This window comes from Aethalodelphis obliquidens, unplaced genomic scaffold, assembly GCF_003676395.1.
Source record: "Aethalodelphis obliquidens isolate GAN/ISIS:26980383/991018 unplaced genomic scaffold, ASM367639v1 scaffold9, whole genome shotgun sequence".
NCBI classification, from domain to species: Eukaryota; Metazoa; Chordata; class Mammalia; order Artiodactyla; family Delphinidae; genus Aethalodelphis; species Aethalodelphis obliquidens.
Window position 1 is genome coordinate 10,947,453 of NW_020837953.1, and position 23,403 is coordinate 10,970,855.

The 23,403-nt window shown below is 36.5% G+C and overlaps 1 protein-coding gene across 1 annotated transcript in view; it reads left to right on the forward strand.

The window, feature by feature from the left end:
• The window catches only part of FAF1 (Fas associated factor 1), a 488,997-nt gene that overhangs the window by 156,994 nt on the left and 308,600 nt on the right, over positions 1–23,403 (forward strand). Inside the window, exon 3 of the mRNA XM_027108597.1 lies at positions 16,805–16,851. Within this exon, the coding sequence (XP_026964398.1) occupies positions 16,805–16,851 (47 nt within the window). The remainder of the gene's footprint in view (positions 1–16,804; positions 16,852–23,403) is intronic.

The following is a 23,403-nucleotide window of genomic DNA, read 5'->3' on the forward strand; positions in this document are numbered from 1 at the left end:
TTAGAAATATTGCTTTTTAAAAATACTCATTTAGTGAAACGTTATTCAAACCTTTCACATGCATTTTAAATGTTCGTGTCTTCCTCATTACTGGAAATAGTCTCTCAGTTTTCCAGAGCATGTGATCTTAATTTTTGCTTAAGTGATTTGAGATAGAGTGCTTAGAAAATCTGGATATGGTACTTTTTCTGGGAATTTTAATCTCAAGCCACAAGAACTCATTTGCTATTCATGATCTTTACAATGAAACCCTTTCAAGTAATCTTTAATGGGCTTATTTATAATGACATCTAAAGTTTTAATTGTGAGCTAATACCTGCCCCCCCTGCTAAATAAATATGAAATCTGTTGAATTTCTGCCATTCTTTTTAACTGACTCCATTTGGTAACCTGTTTTCAGTGTCCAAAACTAGTATTGTCTGAAGTTGTTTTAGGTTCTGTGTCGTTTCTAAACAGTTTTTTGTTCTTCAAAAATAAAATACTGTAAAGACTCAATTATAGGGCAGTTTTCTCTTTTCTTTGGGATAGTTTTGGGAAAAGAATTTTGCCCTATATTCAGTGTCATCATCTAAAATTTATCAAAGTATTACAAGTGAGCTAGTGAGTAAGGTGAAGGAAGTGGTTGAAGTGGAATGGAGAGTCTAGTACAATGCTGTTCAATACAGATGCTACTAACCCCATGTAGGTATTTAAGTTTAAAAGAATAATTTAATAATTATGTTAATTATTAAATTATAATTCAATCCTTGGTCACACTGGCCATGCTTCAAGTGATCAGTAGCTCTGTAGGGCTAGATCATGGCTACAATATCATACAGTGCTGATGATACAGAATATTTCCATCACTGCAGAAAGTTCTGTTGGGTAGCACTAGTCTAGAAGATGTTTTATAGCCTCAGGAATTCAGAGATTTCTAGGAATAATCATATTGGTGGTAGTAGTCAGCCCCCTCCCGCCCCCCCCACCTCACCCTCCAACTCAGCTGTCACCTTCCCTTCCTCCACATAGACACAGATCAGATGTGGGTTGATTTCTCAGTTCCTAAAATAGACTTAGTGACCCAAGGAACTATAGTAAATATTAGTATTGCTAGTGTATTATAGAGATTTGTATTGTGTTGATCTGATACTCAAAGTACACCCTTTCCTCTATGTTGTTGTCAAGAAATAGACCCCAACTTGCTTTATGATGAAAAGAGCAGGACTTTTTGGACTCAGAGAGGCCTGAGTTTGAATGCTACTGTGTGTGATTTTGGATCAATCTCTTAATTTTACAGAATGTCATTTTCCTCATCTGTTAACATGCTTGCTTCATAGAGTGAGGATTAAATGAGATAGGTAATGATGTGTAATTACCTTACATAATGCCTTGCACATGTCAGATGCTCCCTTTCCTCTTCATTCCTCTTAATGTCCCAAAAGACATCTAATAATGCAGATTTATTCACTTAACACTTTCACTCAGAAATTCACCAGAAAATATTTATTGAGCATTTACTATATACAAAGTTCTCTTCTCAGTGCTAGGAAAATAACAGTTAACCAAAACAGATAAGACTCCCTGCCATGACGGAGCTTATATTTTCATAATGGGTGACAGACAGTAAATAATATAAGTAAGTAACATTATATAATGTATCAGAAAATGATAATGCTAAGGAAAAAAAATAAAACAGGGAAGAAGGATATGAAGTATGTTGGGTGGTGGTCTGCAGTTTTTTAGAAAAGGTGGACAGGTGACAGATAAAGACTTGGAGGAAGGGAATTAGCAAGTGAGCCATGTATCTGGGGGCAAGAACGTTTCAGGCAGGGGAAATAGTGACCACAAAAATCCTTACGTGAGAAATCAGGCCTGACATTTTTCCAGGAACATCAGGGAGACAAGTATGGCTCAGGAAAGGAGGAGGAGGAGAAATTAGAAAGATTAGGGGAGTGAGGGAGGGAATAAGGAATCTTAAGGATGTTGTCTTTTTATACTAGAGAAAATATCAGTGGAAGATTTTGAGTAGAGCATTGACATGATCTAATAACTTCACTATTAAATAAGAATACACTGAAGGTGAGCAAGGGCAAAGCCAGGAAATCAACTAGGAGGCTGTTACAATAATGGAGGAGAGAGAAGATGGAGACTTGGACCAGAGTGATAGCAGTGAAATGTGATCAGAATCTGAATGTGTTTTAACATTTCAGCAATCAGAATTTGTTAGTGAGTGGGGAAAGAGGGAATAGTGAGAGAAAGAGACAGTCAAGGATAACTCTGAGGTTTTTGGTTGGACCAACTGGAAGAATGGAGTTGCCATTTATTAAGCGAGTGACACTTTTTATACTCTTCTTAGTGCTGTATTCTTATTTCTCCTCCTGGTTTCCCAAGGTTTGGGCTGTCTTGCCCGTTTGTTATCTGCAATATCTAGCACAATTCTTTGCACAGAGTAACTGCAATATACTTAAATGAATTAAATTGATTTTTAGATGAACATCAGTCTCAAAATAGAGGTAACTGTATTCAGGACTGCTGGTAACCAGGAAGAGTGTTTTCCTTATGTTGCTGCTTATAATATAAAGCATATCTGGTTTGTTGGCTTTGCTCAACCAACTAAAAGTCTTCCCTTGAATGCTGCAGGATGTCTACCTCCATAAAGCCTTCAAACGGCTAACCTTCAGACATTTCTGTTTCTTTTGTGTTTTAGCTTGCCAGTTGAATTTAGAAAAGGCAGATTAGTGGATTTCTCCCTTCCTCTTCCCACAGCTATTGGATAGAGCAGAAGACAGTTATAATAGGTGGAAGAGAGAGAGGTTGTGTAGGCCTTTATGTGATGCTGACCAGAGTCTTAAGTACCATCCTAAGGAAGTACTTGCCTAAGGAAGAGTAAAGAATCCAGGGAAAGAAAGTAAGTGACTGTACCAGAAACTACCTTTCTTGCATTTTGGTTTTAGTAAATGAGATCTCTTGGTTGTCAGTTCGTTTTGATCTTAGCTATGTGGTTCTCCCAGTTTGCTGTTTGTTTTTTCATCTGTAGATATTTATTTGACAAGGGTGAGGCTCTCAGTTACCATTAGTTGTCTTAGGATCTATCTCGTATTCCTTTGTCTTTAATTTGGTTTGCACCAGTCTTGATTCTGCATGTTGGGCTATTTTGATAGTGATATCTGCTTGGAAAGATTCAGTGAACTTTTTTTGCACTAGACTAAAAACAAATTGTGGAATGGTTATATTTCTTAAATTGTTTTGCTTTCTGTTTTCTTCCCCTGAAAAAAAAATCAAATTAGCACTTATTAAAACCAAATATTTGCTATTAGGACCTGTTACAGGATTACCAATTGGAATTCTTTTCTATTGTAAAAGTAAACAGCAAGATTAATAAAAAGAAATTTGAGTTTAGGGTTAGTTGTAGGGGATATTAAAGTACTCGCTTCTACTTTAGTCTGATCATCTTACCTCTAACTGTTAGAGTATGTTGATGATGGTAGACCATTATTTAAATAGTGAAGAGAGAGAGGAAACATCTCCAGAAATAAGTTGTGTACAATTGGTAAGTGTTATGAGTGGAAAATTTTCTATTTTTAAGTAGTGTCCTTTCCTTGCCTTCAAAATTTTGTGATTAAAAACTATTTGTGATTTCAAACAAGGGTAGATCTCAGTATGACAACAGTTACAATAAAAGCAGCTCACCTTTATTGGGTATGTTACTATGTATCGAACACCATTTAAGCATTTTATATATGTTAACAAGTTTCATAAAAACCCAATGTGCAAGTACTGTTATCACCCTGCATTTTACTGATGAGAGAACTGAGACAGAGAGATGTTAAGTGACTTTCTAAAGATTATGCAACTAGTAAATGATGGGGCTGGAATATACGGCTTTCTGGCTCAGGAGCCCTCACTTAGCATATTTAACAACATGTGAGTGAGTTTATGAAGAACCTATGCCTTTAGACATTAAGTAACTTCCAACATAATAAAGGATTCAGGGGGAAATAATAGATTCTATATGTAATGGCAGACTAACAGACTTTATATGGGTCTCTAAAATGTGTGCTATAAACTCTCTATAGTTGTTCTCAAACTTCGTTGTACATCAGAATCACTTGAGGAGTTTGTGTGTTGTGGGGGAAGATTTCTGGGCCTCATTTCAGACCATCTGAATTTGGATCATTGGGAGCAGGACTTTATATATCTGGATTTCTAGCCCAGCGTGAGGCAGATATTTATGCACCACTAATGTACAGCACATAACAAAACTGATTAAAACAAAAACACCATGTAATGGGGATGGATAATTATGGTGGCTAACATTTGCAGAGTATTTTTCTTGTATTATCTCATTTAATCCTTATAACAGCCATATGAAATAAGTTGGTATTATTACCTCCACTTTATAGATGGGAAACTAAATCTTAGAGTAGTCAAGTTAACATGATGAAAGGCACACAGGTAATAAATATATAATAGAACCAGGATTTGAAAACAGACTTAAACTACAGAACATAGAAATTCCCTTAATTGACCTAGTTAAATTATAGTAGATCATAGGTCATAGAGAACTAAATACTGAATATGAACTGTTGCTGTAGTTTTTTTCTTTGCTTAAAAACAAAGATATAAAATTAATATATAGGGACTTCCCTGGTGGTCTAGTGGTTAGGACTTCATGCTTCCAATGCAGGGGGCCCAGTTTCGATCCCTGGTCTGGGAACTAAGATCCCACATGCCACACGGCCAAAAAATAAATAACTAAATAAAATAAAATAAAATGAATATATAAAAATTAGCATTTGCATGCCATCTGCCTTTTATCCATTTTCTATTAATGGCAATAAATTATCATACCTGGTGGATTCTCTAAGGCCAACATTTCAGTATTAACAACTTGGTTGATGCATATATGTAACTGTAACTGAGGTTTGTATTGAAGCTCAGGTGCCCATATATATCTCCTTCTACTTCTCTGATACTTCTGTTTAATATTTTCTCTGATTTTTCCTACATGCTACGTAAATGTTGGCATTCCAAAGGTTCCATGAGTGAAGGCTTTTCTTTGTTCACGCTACCTCTCATTTTGGGTAAACTCAATCCACACCTAAGACTTTTGCAAATACTTTTTAAACACTATTGAGATATAAGACACATAATATATACCATCTTAACCACTTTTAAGTATGCAGTTCAATAGCGTTAAATATATACACATTGTTGAGAAACAGATCTCTAGAACTTTTTCATTGTGCAAAACTGAAACTCTGTACCCATTAAACTATAAGCGCCCCTCTGCCCCCCAGCTCTTGGTAGCCACCATTCTATGTACTTTCAGTTTCCATGAATTTGATTACTCTAGGTACCTTATATAAGTGGAATCATACAGTATTTGTTATTTTTTGGCTGGCTTATTTCACTTAGCACAGTGTTCTCACAATTTATCCATACAGTAGCCCGTGACAGTATTTCCTTCCTTTTTAAGGCTGCATAATATTCCATTGTTTGTATGTACCACTTTTTTTTTAATCCATTACCATCGCTGGACATTTGGGTTGCTTCTGCCTCTTAGTTATTGTGAATAATGTTGCTGTGAACATGAGTATACAAATATCTTTTTTGAGACCCTGATTTCAATTATTTTAGATATATAACTAGAAGTGAGATTGCTCGATCATTTGGTAGTTCTGTTTTTCCCCAAATATGTTTAAAGTGAATGACTCATGACTCCAAACTCTGTATCTCGAACTCACACATTTTAAGATTCTTAACAATCTATTGGACATCTCTGTGTGAATGTCCCATGTGTACTTTAAAATCAACATGCCTAAAACTGTAAGGCTCAAACCTCCCTATCCTTCTCAGCCTGTTCCTTTGCTCATGTTCTATGGCATTTTCATTTATTCACTTGTGTATTCAGTGTATATTAACTCACACCACCTAGGTACTAGGCCCTTTTGTTTATGATGAGGGCACATCAGTGAACAAAATAAAGTTATTTGGAACTTATATTCTGGTCAGGGAAGACAGATAACAAACAAGGAAACAGTAGGGTTAAGGAAAGCCTTTCTGAGATGACCGTTGAGTAGAAACCTGACTGAAGTGAGAGAATGAGGTATGTGGATATCTAAAGGAATAGCATTCCAGACAAAGGGAAGAATAAGTTAAGGAGTTTAATGTGGGAGCATGCTTGGCTTGCGCAGGAAATTGTAAGGAAACCAGAACAACTCAGCGGGGTTAGTAGAAGATGATGTCAGAGTGAGAGAGAGAGAGAGAGAGAGAGAGAGAGAGAGAGAGAGAGAGAGAGAGGGAGACAGAGAGAGAGAGAGAGAGCTGGAGCCAGAATATGTAGTCTTATAAGGTCAGAATAAGGACTTTGACTTGGATTCTGATGATATGGGAAGGCATAAGAGTATTTTGAGTAGGAAAAGGGTTTTATTTGGCTTGACATTTATAAGCATCATGTGGCTGCTATGTGAATAGGCAGCAAGTGTGTGGGGCAAGGATGTTTGGAGACTACTGGAATACTACTCCAGAGGAAAGATGATGATTTAGACCAGGGTGGAAGCAGAGAAGGTTGGTGAGATTCTACATTTTGGACATAGAATAAAGAATTCCTCATAGATTGGATGTGGAGTATGTGAGAAAGAAAAGAATTGAGGATGACTACATGATTTTTGACTTGAGCAATGGAATCATTAGAATTGCATACCATTTTTAATGATTGAGAGGACTGGGGCAGGAGCAGTCACCCAAGTCAGAAGCCTGCACATCATTTCCAGCAGTATTTCCCTTTTCAATTCACACCTCGCAGTGCTACCCAAATGATTTTCCTAAAAGGCAAATTTGAGTTGCAGCAGTTGCCTCCCCTTTATCTTCAGATTAAGTAAAACTTTTAATGCCTTTATCCTGCCTCTCATAATCTAACTCTTACTTAATTTTCCAGCCGGCCTCTCACTGCTTCCTGATGCAAACCATTGCTGAAGCCACACAGGACTACTTTTAGCTTCCTGGGTAGACTAAGTAGATTCATACAGTGCAGTTAAAAACAAAATCTCTTCTGAATGCTCTCAGTCAAATTTCTTTTCCGTAGAAGAGCCTTGTTTTTTTTTGTTTTTTTTTTTTTTTGCGGTACGTGGGCCTCTCACTGCTGTGGCCTCTCCTATTGCGGAGCACAGGCTCTGGACGCGCAGGCTCAGCAGCCATGGCTCACGGGCCCAGCCGCTCCACAGCATGTGGGATCTTCCCGGACCGGGGCACGAACCCGTGTCCCCTGCATCGGCAGGCGGACCCTCAACCACTGCGCCACCAGGGAAGCCCCCGAACCTTGTTTTAATACTTGATTCAAATCCATTCTTCCCAGCTTTTCTCCGAACATTCACATTACTTCCACTTTTTTGCCTTTAGAGTATCTTATATATTTCTCTATTGAAGTCCATAATAAATGGAGGAAAGAGTCATCAGCTTTGGAGTCACACAGTGGAGTACTTGAGAAAAATTTAGAGAAGAGTATCATAGTGATTAATGTATTTGGAAAATAGGAATTTGAAGGTACATTTAGAAGAATTTAAATATAGTAGATTGTTAGAAATGGTCTGTTACAGATATGAAAAATTAAATAATTATTTATGAAACATGATTTTCCTTTCTGCCCAGAAAGAAAGAGGGGGAAATGGTATTAAGCATCTTTTGGGGGCCTCATTGGCTTCCAGCCATAATCTCATGGTCTTTCTTTAGTGTGGACACTTAAATCTATTGTTTCTTTGCCCCGTCATATCTGTAGCTGGGGAAATTTTCATCCCAAAATAGATCTCTTTCTCATAGCTCACTTCATTAACATCATGTTAATGAGGTTTGTGAAATAATAGAGATTTATATTGGTCTGTCCTGGTTCCTGGCACAGAGCTTCTAAAACCCTTGTAATTTCCTAAGTGATAAGAGTAGCATTTTTTTGTTTTAATATTTGGTCTTTGACCCTGGTTCCTGACAAAGAGCTCCCAGATCCCTTGGAACTTCCTGGGTGATAGGTGTGTCTTTTGTTTTAATGAGGAGACTCTTGGGCTTGTGAATAACTTCAGGAAAGGGGCCAGTCAGAAAAGGGCCACCAGAAAGACCAAGCCATGATTAGAAGCTTGGAAATTTCAGTTCCACCTCCTATCCTCTAGGAAGGGGAGGGGGCTGGAGATTGAGTTAATGATCGATCATGCCTACATGTTGAAGCATTTGTAAAAATACCAGTAGTACAGGTTGGGGGAGCTTCTGGGCTGGTGAACACATAGGAGGGTGGCATGCCTGGAGAGAGCATGAAGCTCCGTGCCCCTTCCCACATACCTCGCCCTATTCATCTCTTCCATCTGGCTGCTCTTGAGTTATATCCTTTTATAATAAGCTGGTAATCTAGTAAGTAAAATGTTTTCCTGAGTTCTGTGAGCCAGTCTAGCAAATTAATCGAATTGAGGAGCGGGTTGTGGAAATCTCCGATTTATAGCTGATTGGTCAGAAGCACAGGTGACAGCCTGAACTTGCAATTAGCATCTGAAGTAGGAACTGTCTTGTGGGACTGAGCCCTTAACATGTGGGATCTGATTCTGTCTCTAGGAAGATAGTGTCAGAATTGAGTTAAGTTACAAGGACACCTACCTGCTGTTACAGAATTGCTTGATGTGTGGAAAACCCACACATATGGTGTCAGAAATGAAGTAGAGTTGTAGTAGACTGTGGAGCGTTCTTTCCCCATACAAGGTCAAAGGTGAAAATTCCACAATTCACAGCTGTAAGATGATGGTCTCTTTCAGAATTTCTCATTGACCCAATTTATGGCAAAAACATGAGAGGAGGATGATTCTGTCTTATTCACAACTGTTTTTTCCTCAGTACTTAGAATAGTTCCAGGTTAGTAATTAAATATTTGTTGAATGGGTTATAATGGTAGAATGAATGAATGAATGCAGTATTCGAATGCATGAATAAGATGAATGATTGCTGTGTCAGTACAACACAATGAAAAGTCATTGAGAAAAGGGTGGTGTGAGTCAGTTAAATTTTCTTGGAGAAAATGATTCAAGTCTGGGTCTTGAGCTCCACTAGTCCACAGTAGGCATTCCTTCCTTTGTGATCCCATACTGTTTCTCATGCTGGATTGAAATTGTTTCTGTAACTGCTCAACCTGGGAGGAATGTGTCTTGTCATCCTTGTATTCCTCCAGTGTCTAAAACACTGCCTTGATTATGGAGAAGAGAAAGCCTGGGTTTTGTTGGAAGAATTCACTTGATGGCAAGATCAGAGTTGTAAATGCTAAAATACTAGTACTTTGTGGGTTTGACACCTATTATTTAGATATTTTGAAAATACTTGAAATCTGACATACCATAGAGTAATGATTTCAAATTAAACAAAAGTGCACTAATTTAGAAAGCATTTTTCTATACTATAATATTTTCAAGAGATAGAAACAATGCTAATATTATAATCATAATTATTCTGGTTCACAGGCTTTCTAAACATGTGGAACATGCGGAGTTGCCTATACTATTCTATCTGGTAATAATATATATATATATAAAAATATATATGATTATATATAATGAAAATGTATTTGTCATTTCTATTTTCATAAATTTTAAAATTTAACAGGTTTTCTTTTTCTACTTGTATATAAATTCTTATATTTGAAATGTATTAAGTGTTTAGTTTCACTGATTTGCAATCAGTAATTAATTTAGAGATTGACCAGCTGAGGAGACTGCTATAAGAATTAAGCTAATGATAATGCTATGACATAATTGTTGAAGACTGGAAAAATGGTGGTCTGTTAGTAACTTAACATGTATTGTATTGAGTTTGTCATGTAACCTCATCTAATCTCGGTTTATCAGTCTTTGAATACAAAGTAGAATTTGGGAGGGAGGATAGGAAGCAGGGTTTATTGGAATGTTGCTGAGAAGCTCACACATTTGAAAGAAAGCTTGAACAACCAAACCAAGTCTTAGGAAAACCAGTAAACCGAGTTGCTCTGTCAGAAACTTATCACTGAGCACCGTTGTCAGGACACATCTTCAACTAGCTAGTCACTTGTTCAAGAGCCACATTCCCAGGGGAGCCTGATTGGTCTAGATTGAGTCACCATGATTAATATATTTTCAGTATCACATGGGATGAGGCAGGAGTAGTAGTTCTCCAAAAGAAACACATGATCTGTATCAAAAGGAAAGAGGGAAGTGATGATGGGCTGGTACAAACCACAGATGGGGCACAATAATAGCTAATGGGACAATATATGCATCTGAGATTGCATTTTTCTAGTGTTTCATGAAACTGAATTAAACCGGAGTTTTAATGTAATTTTGTTAAATCAACTTTGTCAATGACTAATTTATATACGTATACAGATTTTAATTGTATACAACTCTATGAGTTTTGATAAGTGTACACATTGTGTATGTATACATTGTGTATCCAGTCCCCCTCCCTTCAAGATTTCCATCATATTAGAAAATTTGTTCTCTTTTCCTGTCAGTAACCCTCAACGCTGCTGCAGGCAATCATTGATCTGATTTATATTGCCACATTTTGGTAGTTTTGTCTGTTCTAAAACTTCATATAAATGGAATCATATACTATGCAATCTTTTGTGTCTGGCATTGTTTACTCAACATAATATTTGAGGTTCATCCATATTGTTGCCTGTATCAGAAGTTCACTTTTATTATTGAGTAACAGTCCTTTGTGTGAATATGCCACAGTCTTGTTTATTCATTGGTTGATGGATATTTTGGTTGTATCTAGTGTTTTGGTATTATGAATAAAGTGGCTATGAATATTTGTATACTAGTCTTTGGTGGACATACGTTTTTATTTCTCTTGGGTAAATTCCTCAGAGTGGAATTGTGGTACTATATGTTAAGTGTTTGTTTAACTTTATATAAAACTGTCAAACTGTTTCCAAAGTAGTTGTGCCATTTTACATTCCCATCAGCAATGTGTGAGAGTTCTAGTCCTCCAAATCCTCACCATCATTTGGTGGTGCTAGTCTTTTTAATTTCAGCCATTTTAGTGTGTGTGAAGCAGATTTCTTTGTGGTTCTCTTTTTAAAAATTAACTGTATTGATAATAAAATGAACCCATTTTAAGTGTACAATTTGATGAGTTTCGACAGATGTAAGTACCTACATTACTACCACCACCACAGTCATTATCCCTAGATTTCCCTATTGTCCCTTCCATATCATTCCCCACTAATCCTAAGGAATCCTCTATCTGCCTTCTTTAACTAGAGATTAAAATGGTCTTTCCTAGAGTTTCACATACCCGAAATCATATAGAATTTTCTCGTGTCTGACTTCATTCATTTAGCATAATGTTTTTGAGATGTACCCATGTAGTTGAATGTATCTGTAGTATGTTCCTTTTTATTGCTGAGTAGAGTTCCAGTGCACGCAGACACTGTGGTACACCCAAAACAACATTTACCTGTTGTTGGGCATTTGGGCTGCTTCTAGCTATTGGGTATTGTGATTAAAGCTGCCATGAATATTAGTATACGAGTCTTTGGGAAATATGTTTTTATTTCTTTTAGATAAATACTTAAAAGTAATATTGCTAGGTTATATGTTTACCTTTATATATAAAACAGTTTTGAAAGTGATTGTACAATATATGAAACTTCCTGTTGTTCAATGTTATTGCCAAAACTTGTATCATCCTATTTAATTTTAGCCATTTTAATAGGTATGTGGTGGTCTCTTATCATGGTTTTAATTTGCATTTCTATGATGACTATTTAATGTGAACAGCTTTTAATATGCTTATTGGCTATTCATATATCTTTTTTTGAGAAGTTTCTGTTCAAATCTTTTGCCCATTTTCTTACTGACTTGTTTGTCATCTTATTGAGTTATAAGAATTCTTTTTATATTCTGAATATAAATCCCTTCTTGGATATTTATACATAGCACATACTTTTCCCAGTCCGTGACTTACCTTTTCATTTTCTTAGAGGTGTCTTTCAAAGAGCAAATTTTGAAATTCATCATTTTTTTCTTTCATCTTTTGCCTACCCAGTGTTGTCAGGATTTCCCACTGTGTTTTCTTGGTGTCCTCATTTGTAAAATGAGGGGGTAATATGAGAGTTAAATGATCTAATATGAATAAATCACCTAGAGAATCATAGCACCTAGTAAAAACTATATAATGTTAGCTACCTTTATTGTTACTACAACTCCTTTACTCAGAAGTTATCATTGAAATTTTTGGATGCTGTCTGTACATCCCTGTCTCATCTCCCTCCCCTCTCAAGAAATCTCATTGGCATTTTCTTCAGGGGTCATTTGTTTAAAAATATAAAAAGACCAAAGCCAAGATTTTCTATATGCGTAGGGGATGATTTATATTAGATGCTGTAGTTTTCAAAATTTATTTATTTATTTATTTATTTATTTAGGATGCTGTAGTTTTATAATCTACCAGTTTGCCATTTCCCTTCCCCCAAAAGGTCTGAAGCCCACCATGAGTGTCATGGTTTTCTGCTTCTGTTAAGGCTGAAGATAAGAATATTTCTTACAGCCACCTCTGACCTTGACTTCCACTATACTTTAAACATACCTCACATGTCTTCCAGTGGACTCTGAGAAATGACGATTCAGAGGGTGTCGTCAAGTTTTGCTAAAGAGAACTTAGAGGCTGGGATTCTAATTGTGGTAAATTAACTGATTAAAAATGTCATGGACATAATTAGCATAAAAGCAATAATAGTTATACCAAAATGGATTTTCATACTACCATAAACTAGGTCAAGGGAAGATACTGTTTTTTAAATGTGTTGCAGTCTGCTGAAGATCCACAGTAGTGTGTTTGAGTCGGTCCCAGAAATAGAAATATTGTGTTTATTCTCTGGTTCTTTGGCCAGATATTTAATCATTCCCTATTATTATATTCCTGTTTATAGAATGAGAGATGTAATATCTTCCTAGCCAAAAAAGAAAAACAAGAAAACAAAAACAAATTAGCAATGGGATTATTTACATTTAGCAAATGATATGTGGTTCTTATGTGATCAGTATCATTTCTAGTCTATAATCTAGGTTTTTCTAAATCTAATCTCTTTTCTAAAGGTATCCCCTCTATCTGTGCTCTCCTGAGCCCTAGATCAGGTACCAGGCATACCCAAAGTCTAGCATGGTGCCTGGCAATGAATAGGCCTTTGGTAAGTTTGTTGAACCAAACTTTTAATTTTACCCTTTATTTCTTGAGTCTTTATTGTTTCCCTTTCCATGAATTCTCTTTGAACTCAAGAAATCACTATTCTTTAAAAAAAAGGCAAACAAAAACTTATCGTAGCCATTCTTCTTGCAGGTCCTATCTTTATACTTTTCATATTGTTTCAAGAATCAGTTTTACTTACTTTCTTATTTCCCTTGTATTTCTTAGCCTTTTATGATATAGTTTTTGCTAAAACCGTTTTCAAATATGTCTAACAGTCTCTTCTTAGGCCTCATTATATTAGACTATTTTCACATTTTTTATTTTGTCTAATCCCTCCTTATAGTACTTTCACTGCCTCTCTGTGACATATTCCTGGTCCTTCCCCTCCTATCTAACCCTTCCATTTTTGTTGTTTTGTTTTGTTTTTAGCTTTCTCTTCTCTTTTTTTTACATATATGAATTCCCCAAGATTCTTTGTCTCACTTTTCTTCACCAGAGAGTAAAGGAGGGAGAGAATTAAAGTATTCCTAGGGCTTCAAATAAGCAGGTGTTTTACTTAATCTAGCTCTGATTTTTAAAATTACTTTTTTGTCTCCTTTTGGATATTACCTGAACTTCTCATAGTAAAATTAATTGTTGAATGGATTTTTTTCCGTGCTAGAAGACATGCTATGTTATGTCCATTAGTATATTTGGTACATAGTTGGCACTTACAGTCATTCCTCGGTATCCATGAGGGATCTCTTCCAGGTGTCCCTGGGGATACCAAAATCCACAGATGCTCAAGCTCAAGTCTCCGAGTGGTTCTGCATCCTCGGATTTAGCTAACTGTGGATTGTGTAGTACTGTCGAATGTATTTATTGAAAACAACAACAACAAACCGAGTATTAGTGGACCTGTGTGCGGTTCAAACCTGTGTAGTTCAAGGGTCAAAAGGGTCAACTGCAGTACATATTTGTGAAGTCAACAAATGATATCCTACTATTACCTCAAAGTTAACATTGTTCAAAGTCGAATTCATCTGAAATTTTCCTTTGCTTCTACATCTACCTATTATTCAGTGTCCATATCAAATGCTGTCCCTTTTCTGAAACTTTCCTTAATCCTCACAGTCAAAAAGCACTCTCCCTATCCTATATTTCTTTAGCAAATCATACTTTTATTGTATCTTCATTCTGAATTACATTTTACTTATTTATGTACAGAGTTTATTATGTACATAAGGTTGAGGTCAGGGATTAACATTCTATCCAAAAGCAAATACATTATTTAAAATAATATAAGATCTTAGAAGAGGAAAAGGGTTGAAAGTGAAGGCGTGGGGACTTCCCTGGTGGTCCAGTGGGTAAGACTATGTGCTCCTAATGCAGGGGGCCCGGGTTCGAGCCCTGGTCGGGGAACTAGATCCCGCATGCATGCCGCAACTAAGAGTGCACGTGCTGCAACTAAGGAGTCCACAACTAAGCGTCTGCATGCCGCAACTAAGACATGGCACAGCCAAAATAAATAAATAAATAAATAAATAAATATTTAAAAAAGAAAGTGGAGGTGTGTCATGGTACCTTCTGAATAGTATTGCCCCCTTCCCCATCTTGCTACTTTTCATTTACCCTTCAGTCTTAGTTGAGACATTATTTCATCCAGGAAGCTTTCTGTGAGCCTTAAGCAAGTCTTCACTGTGCTGCTTTTCTTTGTACTCCTCTAGCATCATTCATTTAGCAAATGATTATTGAGTACCTTTTATGTGCTGGCATTGTGCCAGGCAGCGGGAATAAAGTGGTGAACAAAATTGTTATCATCTCTTCCATCATGGAGCCTACAGTCTAGTGAGAAAGACAGACATAAAACAAATAATCACCAAATAAGTAATTATCAATTGCTATGAAGAAAAAGTACAGGGTTCTTTGTGAGAGTAAACCTATTGGGGGGGGTGTTGATCAGAGAAGAATTTTTGGAAAAAGTATATCTAACAAAAACATCAATTATGATGATTGAGATTCAGCCAGACAAAGGATAGGGAAAAGGGCATTCCATGCAGATATAGTATCTTAAAAGGCCCTAAGAAATAAACAAAAAACTTGATGCCTTTAAGGAACAAAAAGGCAGGGCCATTTTGGCTGAAAATGTAGTATTTACTCATACAGATGAGAAAACTGAGGCTCAGGGAGGTTCAATGAGTATAGAATATATACTAAGGTCATCAAAGTAATAAATGGGAGAATCTAGATTCAAATTTTGGACTTTATAAATTCTTAGTGTTCTTTTCCATTATACCTTGGCATTCCCTAGTGAAAATTTGAACAAAATCTTTCCAAACTCTGGTGTTTTGTTTCTTTTCCAACATCATAGAATATTCTCTGACCATTTTCTATTTTTTAACAAAGAAGATATTTGTATGTGGAACCATTGCTGTCAACAGAAAAGGGATAATTGACCTGGCACCAGGCAGGGATGCTTCTATTGAATTTGTGGCTTTGAAAACTGATTTTAGCATTTCCTTGACTCTAAGGATTTATGAGCCTCCAGAGTTGTCAGGGTTCTATGGTATCCACTGTCTTTAATAATCTGTGGATTTCTTTGATTTTTGTCAGTGGAGTGTTAAAACTTTCAAAATTCATAGCAAGCGTCTTACACTCTACGTTGTTTCCATTCAACAGTATAACTTTGTAAACTTGACCTACCTCTGGCATATATTTAAGCTAATGTTTCACAAAATACACAAACTCCTTTTTGCAGTTGATCTCCACGCAGCTGATAAAACATCCAAGTGTTAGCTTCCCCCCTCCTCCCATTTTGATGTGGATGTGGATGGGAAGGGGGAGGGAAGAAGTTGTTATGATGCAAAGGCAAAGTTGGAAGAGTCATTTTTTTCCTCCAGAGAATCTTCTCTATTACCCTGTAATGACGTACCCACAATCCAGGATGTAACAGCCTGTTTGCTTAGTAGCCTTCAAAAATGTCCAAATCATGGCAAATGTGTTTACCTATGTTCTAGGTAATTGGTGACTTGTTAGCTTAGAGACCAATTTCAGGAATGTTTTATGTAAGGAGACTCCCCCAGGGATGCTCCTGCTCCTTTTGTAACCTGATGTAATTGTCCTGTGTTTATCAAAGACCTTTTGATACATTTTTTCCTTCTAAGTATTCTTTTCTTTAAGAATAATGATTTTAACACAACACAATGAATTTAATTCCTGAGCTAATTTAAAAATTCTTATTGGCATTTTTCATTTGTGATTTTATATCTTGCTCCTCTCAATCTGAGGAAGGAAATAATGTTAAAAGATTACTTTAAGGTACTGATTTTACTTGTTTTAACACCCTTAAACATTGGTTTTGTGGGTGTTTTGCTTGAATGAGGACTGTGGAATTAAGCTTTTTATGACTCAAGGTTTGGGGATATTAGATGCCAAATGTATGTTTTTTAAATTATCTAAAACACAGTTTTATTATAGAGAGGGAGAAAAACATTTAATGGAGAATATTTTTTATCACTAAGGAGACACTTATTATTTTGTTTAAATTTTCAGAGTATACTTATTTTCCTTTACAGTGTTTTCCACCCCACTCCACTCCACCCCTGAGCATTTTTCTGTTTCTTTAAATGTCTTCTCTGTTTTTTGTTTGCAGGCAGCTATCAATGGTGTAATACCCCAGGAAAATGGCATTCTGAGAAGGTATGTTGTAAGGTACTTAGTAGTAAAATGAGAATTTAGCAAAGCAAAAAAGACAGTTGTTAATTTTTTTGGTTTCACTTTTTGATAGAGCACTTTGTGATGATATTTGATGTATAAGTTCATTAATACAGTTATTCTTCTTTCAGACATTTTTATTACTCATATTAATTTCCTAAAGTCTCCAGTGTCTAACTGTATAATGTTATTTCAGATTGGGTGATACCACTTTTAAATGTGATTTTATTTTATTTTTAAGGAAACTTTTCAAGGTCATCTTCTAATCCATAAGATGGAAGGAACTGAATCCTTTAAACTGTTAGTAGTGAGAAAATGAGACATGCCTCAGTAACTCCAGAGCATGGTTATCATCTAACTATACAGGCTTTATCTCCAACCTTACTAAAAAATTCTTTTTTTTTCTCCCTTTTGTTTCTAAATTAAATTTATGTTAATTTGCAACAATTTGAGTAAGTCCTTAATAATGAAACTTCCCAGAGCACTGAGCTGTTTTACCTGAAGTATACAGTGTTAACATGTGGAATAGTCTTCCTGGTTTTGTGTCATTGCCAGAAGGTAAAATTGGAAGATGATGCCAAGAGAACTATAGTAGTTACAAAATAATTCCTTAAATTAAAAATAAATTCATAACTTTTCTTAAAATTGGAGACTGGTTCTGGATTAAAAGAGCACATTATAAAGTCATAGGAGGTAAAAACCATTCTCCCTTACAAGTGTGGTTTAATTACTTGATATGCGCCCCCCTGCCGTCCCCCCCTCCCCCCCCGCAGTTCAAACTTTGGCTTGAATTTTGGTGGCTGGGATTTCTAAGTCCCTGAAGCATGATCTGCTAAGTGCAGATGAGGCAAACAGAAACAGCAAACTACGAATGAGGTTGTTTTGGAAAGGACGAAAAGTGCTGTTGCAAAAACATCAAAAAATTTACCATGAACTGCAAAATGTGCTGTACTGTGTAGGAAACTGTGTATATTTAGAAAGGAAGAAAAATTCTGTTTGGTACCTATACCACCCTTAGTGATTAATGGTTTTTAGGTGAAAGCAATGATAAACAGGCCTATTCTCCACTTTTTCTTTTTTGAAAACTGCCAGAATTTCATCCAGAGTAAATGTGGCTGATTTCCAGAGTCTGTACCAAATAATTTTTCTGCGTTGGTTTGTTCGGGTTTCTTTTTTTTTTTTTTTTTGGTTCAGAAGCATTCAATTCTATTGAAGCCCTTGTCTAGAAAGCAAACCAGATGATTACAGAAACTTCCTTCAAGATTATTTTTTTCCTTGGTTAAGAAGGTTTTAGACTGCTAAATATGGCTCCAGTTTTATTCTTGAGTAAATGTTATTCCACTTTTTGTGCCAAAATTTTTGCTTGCTAAACCCTTGTGGATTCAGCTGCTAGGTTCTGAGTACATAATTGGATATATCTTACAATTAATAGTATTTGCTATGGGTGAACTGTAGAAATTCCCTCATCCCTGGAAACATCCCATCTCTCCTGTCACAGAAGATAACTTTCTGGTTAATACATTTTATAGCTAGAGATTCAGTACGGAATTGATTTCTAATAAGGTTACTATGATATTTGGGGTTTAACTTTCATCAGAGTGGGTTTTTGTTTGTTTTGTTTGCTTGTTAAAGGAATGACTCATATGTCCACAAAAGAAAGTAATAGTTTTCAACTATTTCCTTACTAACTTTGTTCTTTAGTTTTGAAATCACTGTGGATTTGACAGAACTGAAAATTACTCTTGTATGTCTACTGACCAGAGGAAAGGAAAGAGGGCTCTTTGTACTTTCTCATAGATTTAACACTGAAAGTGGAAGACACAATGCTAGGAATGGTATATGTAGGCAGTTTAAAAGGATCTTTGTTTTGTGTGTTTGATATTTGTAGTAAGTTGATTATAGTATGTGAAAACAACTAACTCTTAATTTGTCAGTTTATACCTTAGCAGAGAGAAGAGCTACCGAAAAGAGTTGTTTTTTTTTAATATGAATTATTTTTGGAGGGAGAAGAACCTAATCTCTGCACTTTATAGCTTTTCTTGAAATCAGATGTTTATGTGAATTCAAAAGTGGGAATTTGTTTTTTTAACATGCCCATAAGTTCAAGGCAAAGAAACTAACTTTTTTAAATACTTAAGGCACTGTGCTAGGTATTTGATATAGTTTTCTTTATTAATGCCCATTAAAACCCTTAAGAAATAAATGCTCATATTTCATAGGTGAGGAAATTCAAGATTAGAGAATTTATAGATTCACTGAAGGCCACAAATATAGTAGTTGGTGAAGTCTGGATTTTCTCATTTTAAAAGCCATGCTCTTTCTTTTATGTCACTCTGTCCTCTTAAAGGTCAGTAACCCAGGCATGTCACAACTTTTAAGATTTTTTCCTTTGGGTAAAGAAGTTGAAATTTAATACACGTATATAACATCTTTCTTCCACAGCTTTGTTTTAACAGTTATTATTTGTAATAAGCAAGTAAAGGCATTTTACAGGTAGAGAGAACAAGGCATGAAGTGACTTGGCTCAGATGATACAGCATGATGTTGATGAGTCAGTAAGCAAGTCTTCCGTCTCATCTTCCAAGGCTTATTTCACTAGACAATACATTGCTAATATAGCATATTTATAAAGTGTAAAAATATGCAGTCATAATCTAAACCATTCATTTAGTCATAAACAAACATCAAGTATGTACATGTATATTTACTACATCTTCTTGTAATATTTTATTTATTCAGGATATTGTCCAGAGCCTTTTAAAAAATTATTTTTGGAGAAAGCTGTTGTTAGAAAGGAGCACTAATGAATTACTTGTATTAGTAGAGAGTAGATGCTATGTTTTATAAAAATTTTATGAATTAATAGTGTAATTTTACTCATTGACTAAGTGGGTGGTATTTGTCAACTCATTTATTTTGTGATCCAGACAGATATACTGTATATTTGTCTATTGTTTAATTCATTGAGGAAACCTAGCGAAGACAGGTTTGTTTTCAAATCTTGAGCATTATTATAATAGCTTTCAGAATATATAAGTGCTGAGGTTTTCTGATTTAGAAAATGTCCATTTTGGCCAGTTAGTCTTTATTTATTGTCTTTTCAGATACCCGTTTTAAAAATCTGATCTTTTTCTAGAGACAAATTTATCTTTAAGACACATGTTTTTTGCACCTAGAGGTTTTACCATGGGATGGACTTTTAAAAATTGAAATAAACAAGTGCAGGGTTTCTGTTTACTTTGCTTTTGTTCACTGTCTTCCAAGGATCTGTGTGGTTTGTAGAGGAAAGTTGAGCAAGGATAAAAACACTCCTTTAATTGAAGTTTAGATCTAAAATAGATTTCTCCATAGAGTTTGCCTTACCACCCAGTGTCTTTTTTTTTCTTTCTTTTAAATTATTAACTTAAAAAGAATAGTGAGAAGGTCAAATTATAGGATGGTAGTCTTCATAGATGAAAAATCTTAAAAAGTTTTTTTTGAGTTAACAGTTTTGGATGCCTTTGCACTCTTTGGATATCACTGAACGTTAGTCACAACTGACAAGATCATTCATTAACTGGTAATCTCTTTTCTCTCTCTCTTTTTTTTTTGATTGCTAGTAAAAAAACCTAATGTAAATTCATTATTTTTGTTGATCTCGAAATAGAGTAATTATAGCTAATAAGAAAAATTTCAAGAGATAGCTTTAAAAAAATCCTCTTTCTGGCTGAGAAACATACCAAAGAGTGTGCTCTGATTAGAAATATTAAACTATCTTCTAGAGTTAGGGTTTGGTAAAGGGAAAAAAAGCACCACACTAGCACCTCTTTCACAAAAGAGGGGATTTCATATAGGGAATGAGTTACACAGATATATAGTAGGTTGAAAGAGCAATAATGACTGCAGGAAACAACTGGACCATCAGGCCCACATGGGGGTGGGTTCTGCTGGTCGATGAGGAAGGGAGCCTAGGGCAGGAGGAGACTTAAAGCTGAGAAGGGTGGGCAGAGCCGGGACTGTATGGGGCAGATCCATGGTACCCACTCCAGGAAGCCTGCTCTAGGGCAGACCTGCCCAGAAGAGGCCTCTATTGACCATCAAAGGGCACAAGGTTACTCCTGGTACTGGAGGAAAAAAGGAAAGAGCTTGGGAGAGGTTGAAGTTAGCAGAACTTTGGAGCTCAGAGGAAGGGCCTTAGGAACTTGGCCCCAGACACATGAGAAAGAAGTCCTGCTCAGCTGATACTGGTATTTCTGACAGGATGCAGAGGCTTGTTTTGAAGTATTGAAAGAAAATAGAAGCTAACTTCAGTGGTTGATGCTGAAACAAAGTGGGTGTCATTGTTACGGTGTTGTTACTGCTAGGGTAACGTTGATAGGATCAGTGTGTAAACTGTAAGAATAGAATTTTGTCTGTGTCTGTGTGCATACACGTGTGCTGTTACTGTCCTTGTTTCTGTTACTGATCATAAAGCCATGGTTGATATTTACCAGTTTCTTCCACTATTTATTCTATATTCCCTCTGCCAGTGCCTCAGATAGTCAAGGTTCTCTACTTCATGGGACATCTCAAACATTCATTCTTGAAGAGTTAGAATCCTCAGTGGACTTATCCTTTTTAAAAAATTGGTTGTAGTTTCCCATTAACTCTTTTTTTTTTTTTTTTGCGGTACGCGGGCCTCTCACCGCTGTGGCCTCTCCCGTTGCGGAGCACGGGCTCCGGACGCTCAGGCTCAGCGACCATGGTTCACGGGCCCAGCCGCTCCGCGGCATGTGGGATCTTCCTGGACCGGGGCACGAACCCGTGTCCCCTGCATTGGCAGGCGGATTCTCAACCACTGCGCCACCAGGGAAGCCCTCCATTAACTCTTAATTTTGGACATACCCTAGAAAATAGTCCATTGCATAGCAACAACCTGGTTTTTTTTCCTTGGTAATCAAGACCAGCTAGTACCTCCTCCTTTGCTAGTTGATTCAGTAGCATGAGGAGTATAAAATGGCCAAGTGGCATTCTCAAATTCTAATACAGTGGAAGTACTGTGGAAACATTACATCCTGTGATTTCTGAACCATCAGAGCCCAAAGTTGCAGGAAGCAAAAATTTGGTAAGTTATTAGGCATAGTAAGGGGAACCTTTACCACGACTTAATTCCCATACTCATTTTTTTTCCTGGCAATATGAGATATATCACTGTGTTTTGGTCATTGATGTAAAGAATATACCACATCCTTTAAGGTGGAGTCCCAAGCTTTGAGGATATTCTCTCCCAACCTGTGGCATAACTATCTTCACCATTACACTATTCAGTCAAGCTAGCTTCTTCTGGGTAATGGTATACACCAGTGATACCAGTGCTGCACTTCTCTTACTGTGAAATGAGTTCCTTGGTTAGAACCAGTGTTGTGTGGGAAGCCATAGACCAATAAGGCATTCCCTAAATACATGAATGGTGGTGCTGGCAGAAGCATTGCTGTCAGGTGAGTCAATTTCATATTCAGAAAATTGTCTTTTTAGGTAAGAACAGATCACTGCCCCCTCCATTATAGAAATGATCCATTACCAGACCCCTGAGGAATGGGGCCGTATTGAGGGCTCCATATTGGTCTCTGTTGTTTGCAGTTTAGGCACTCAGTAGTTTCCTTAGCCAGATTCAGACTTGGTGAGGGTAAGTTGATGCTGTTGTGCCTATGCCTAACCTCTATCCCTATTGACATGGCCACATTGTACATTAATGCATTGAGTAGTCCTGGGGTAGTAAGGGAATAAGCTAACTGACATCAACAGAACAAGGTCATCTTATCCATATTGAGAGCCTTTTTTTTTTTTAAGTGGATAGCTTGTAGATAGCAGTTACCCCATGACATATATTCACATTTTGTGTTCATTCTAAACGATCCATTTCCAGTCCTCTTCCCCAGACTTCTGTGTCAGCCAGTTTTCTTTTTATTCTTTCCAAGTTCTGATCAGCTGGGCAACCCATTAACTATTGCCCGTGATTCAGTGTAGATTTGTATCTCAGGTTATTTCTCCTTCTAAATGAAGTGGTCACCCTGTGGTACAACCTTAAGTTCTCCCCACTGGGAGGCTTTTCTTCCACTACTGTCTTTCAGGGATATCTTTGATTGGGATTGTAATGTTTCAGCAGTCTGTTTTTGGTTGGTACCAGCATATTATACATAACCATTTTTTCCTTTCCCAGTCCAAATTTTTTTCTTTCTCAGTTAGCTTAGATATCTCTTCTGCACTGATGAAAAGTACAAGGTGCAGCAGGCAGCCGTGTACCATAATATGCTTCTGACCCCTGGACCCCAAAACTTCACCAAGGTGAAGGCCTCTGCATTTTCGTGGTGTGTATCTCCTAATCTCTAGCATGCATGTATCTTAGCAAAGCATCCAAGTACTTGCTGCTTTTGCTCTTCAGGACCAATCTACATTGTCATCACTATAGTGTTTTGTGGAATACCTGGGTTATGAAGATCTATCCAGGCTAGATGATTATGCCAAAGAGCAAGAGGGTTGTTATAATCTTCAGGAAAATATAGTGAAGGTATATTGTTT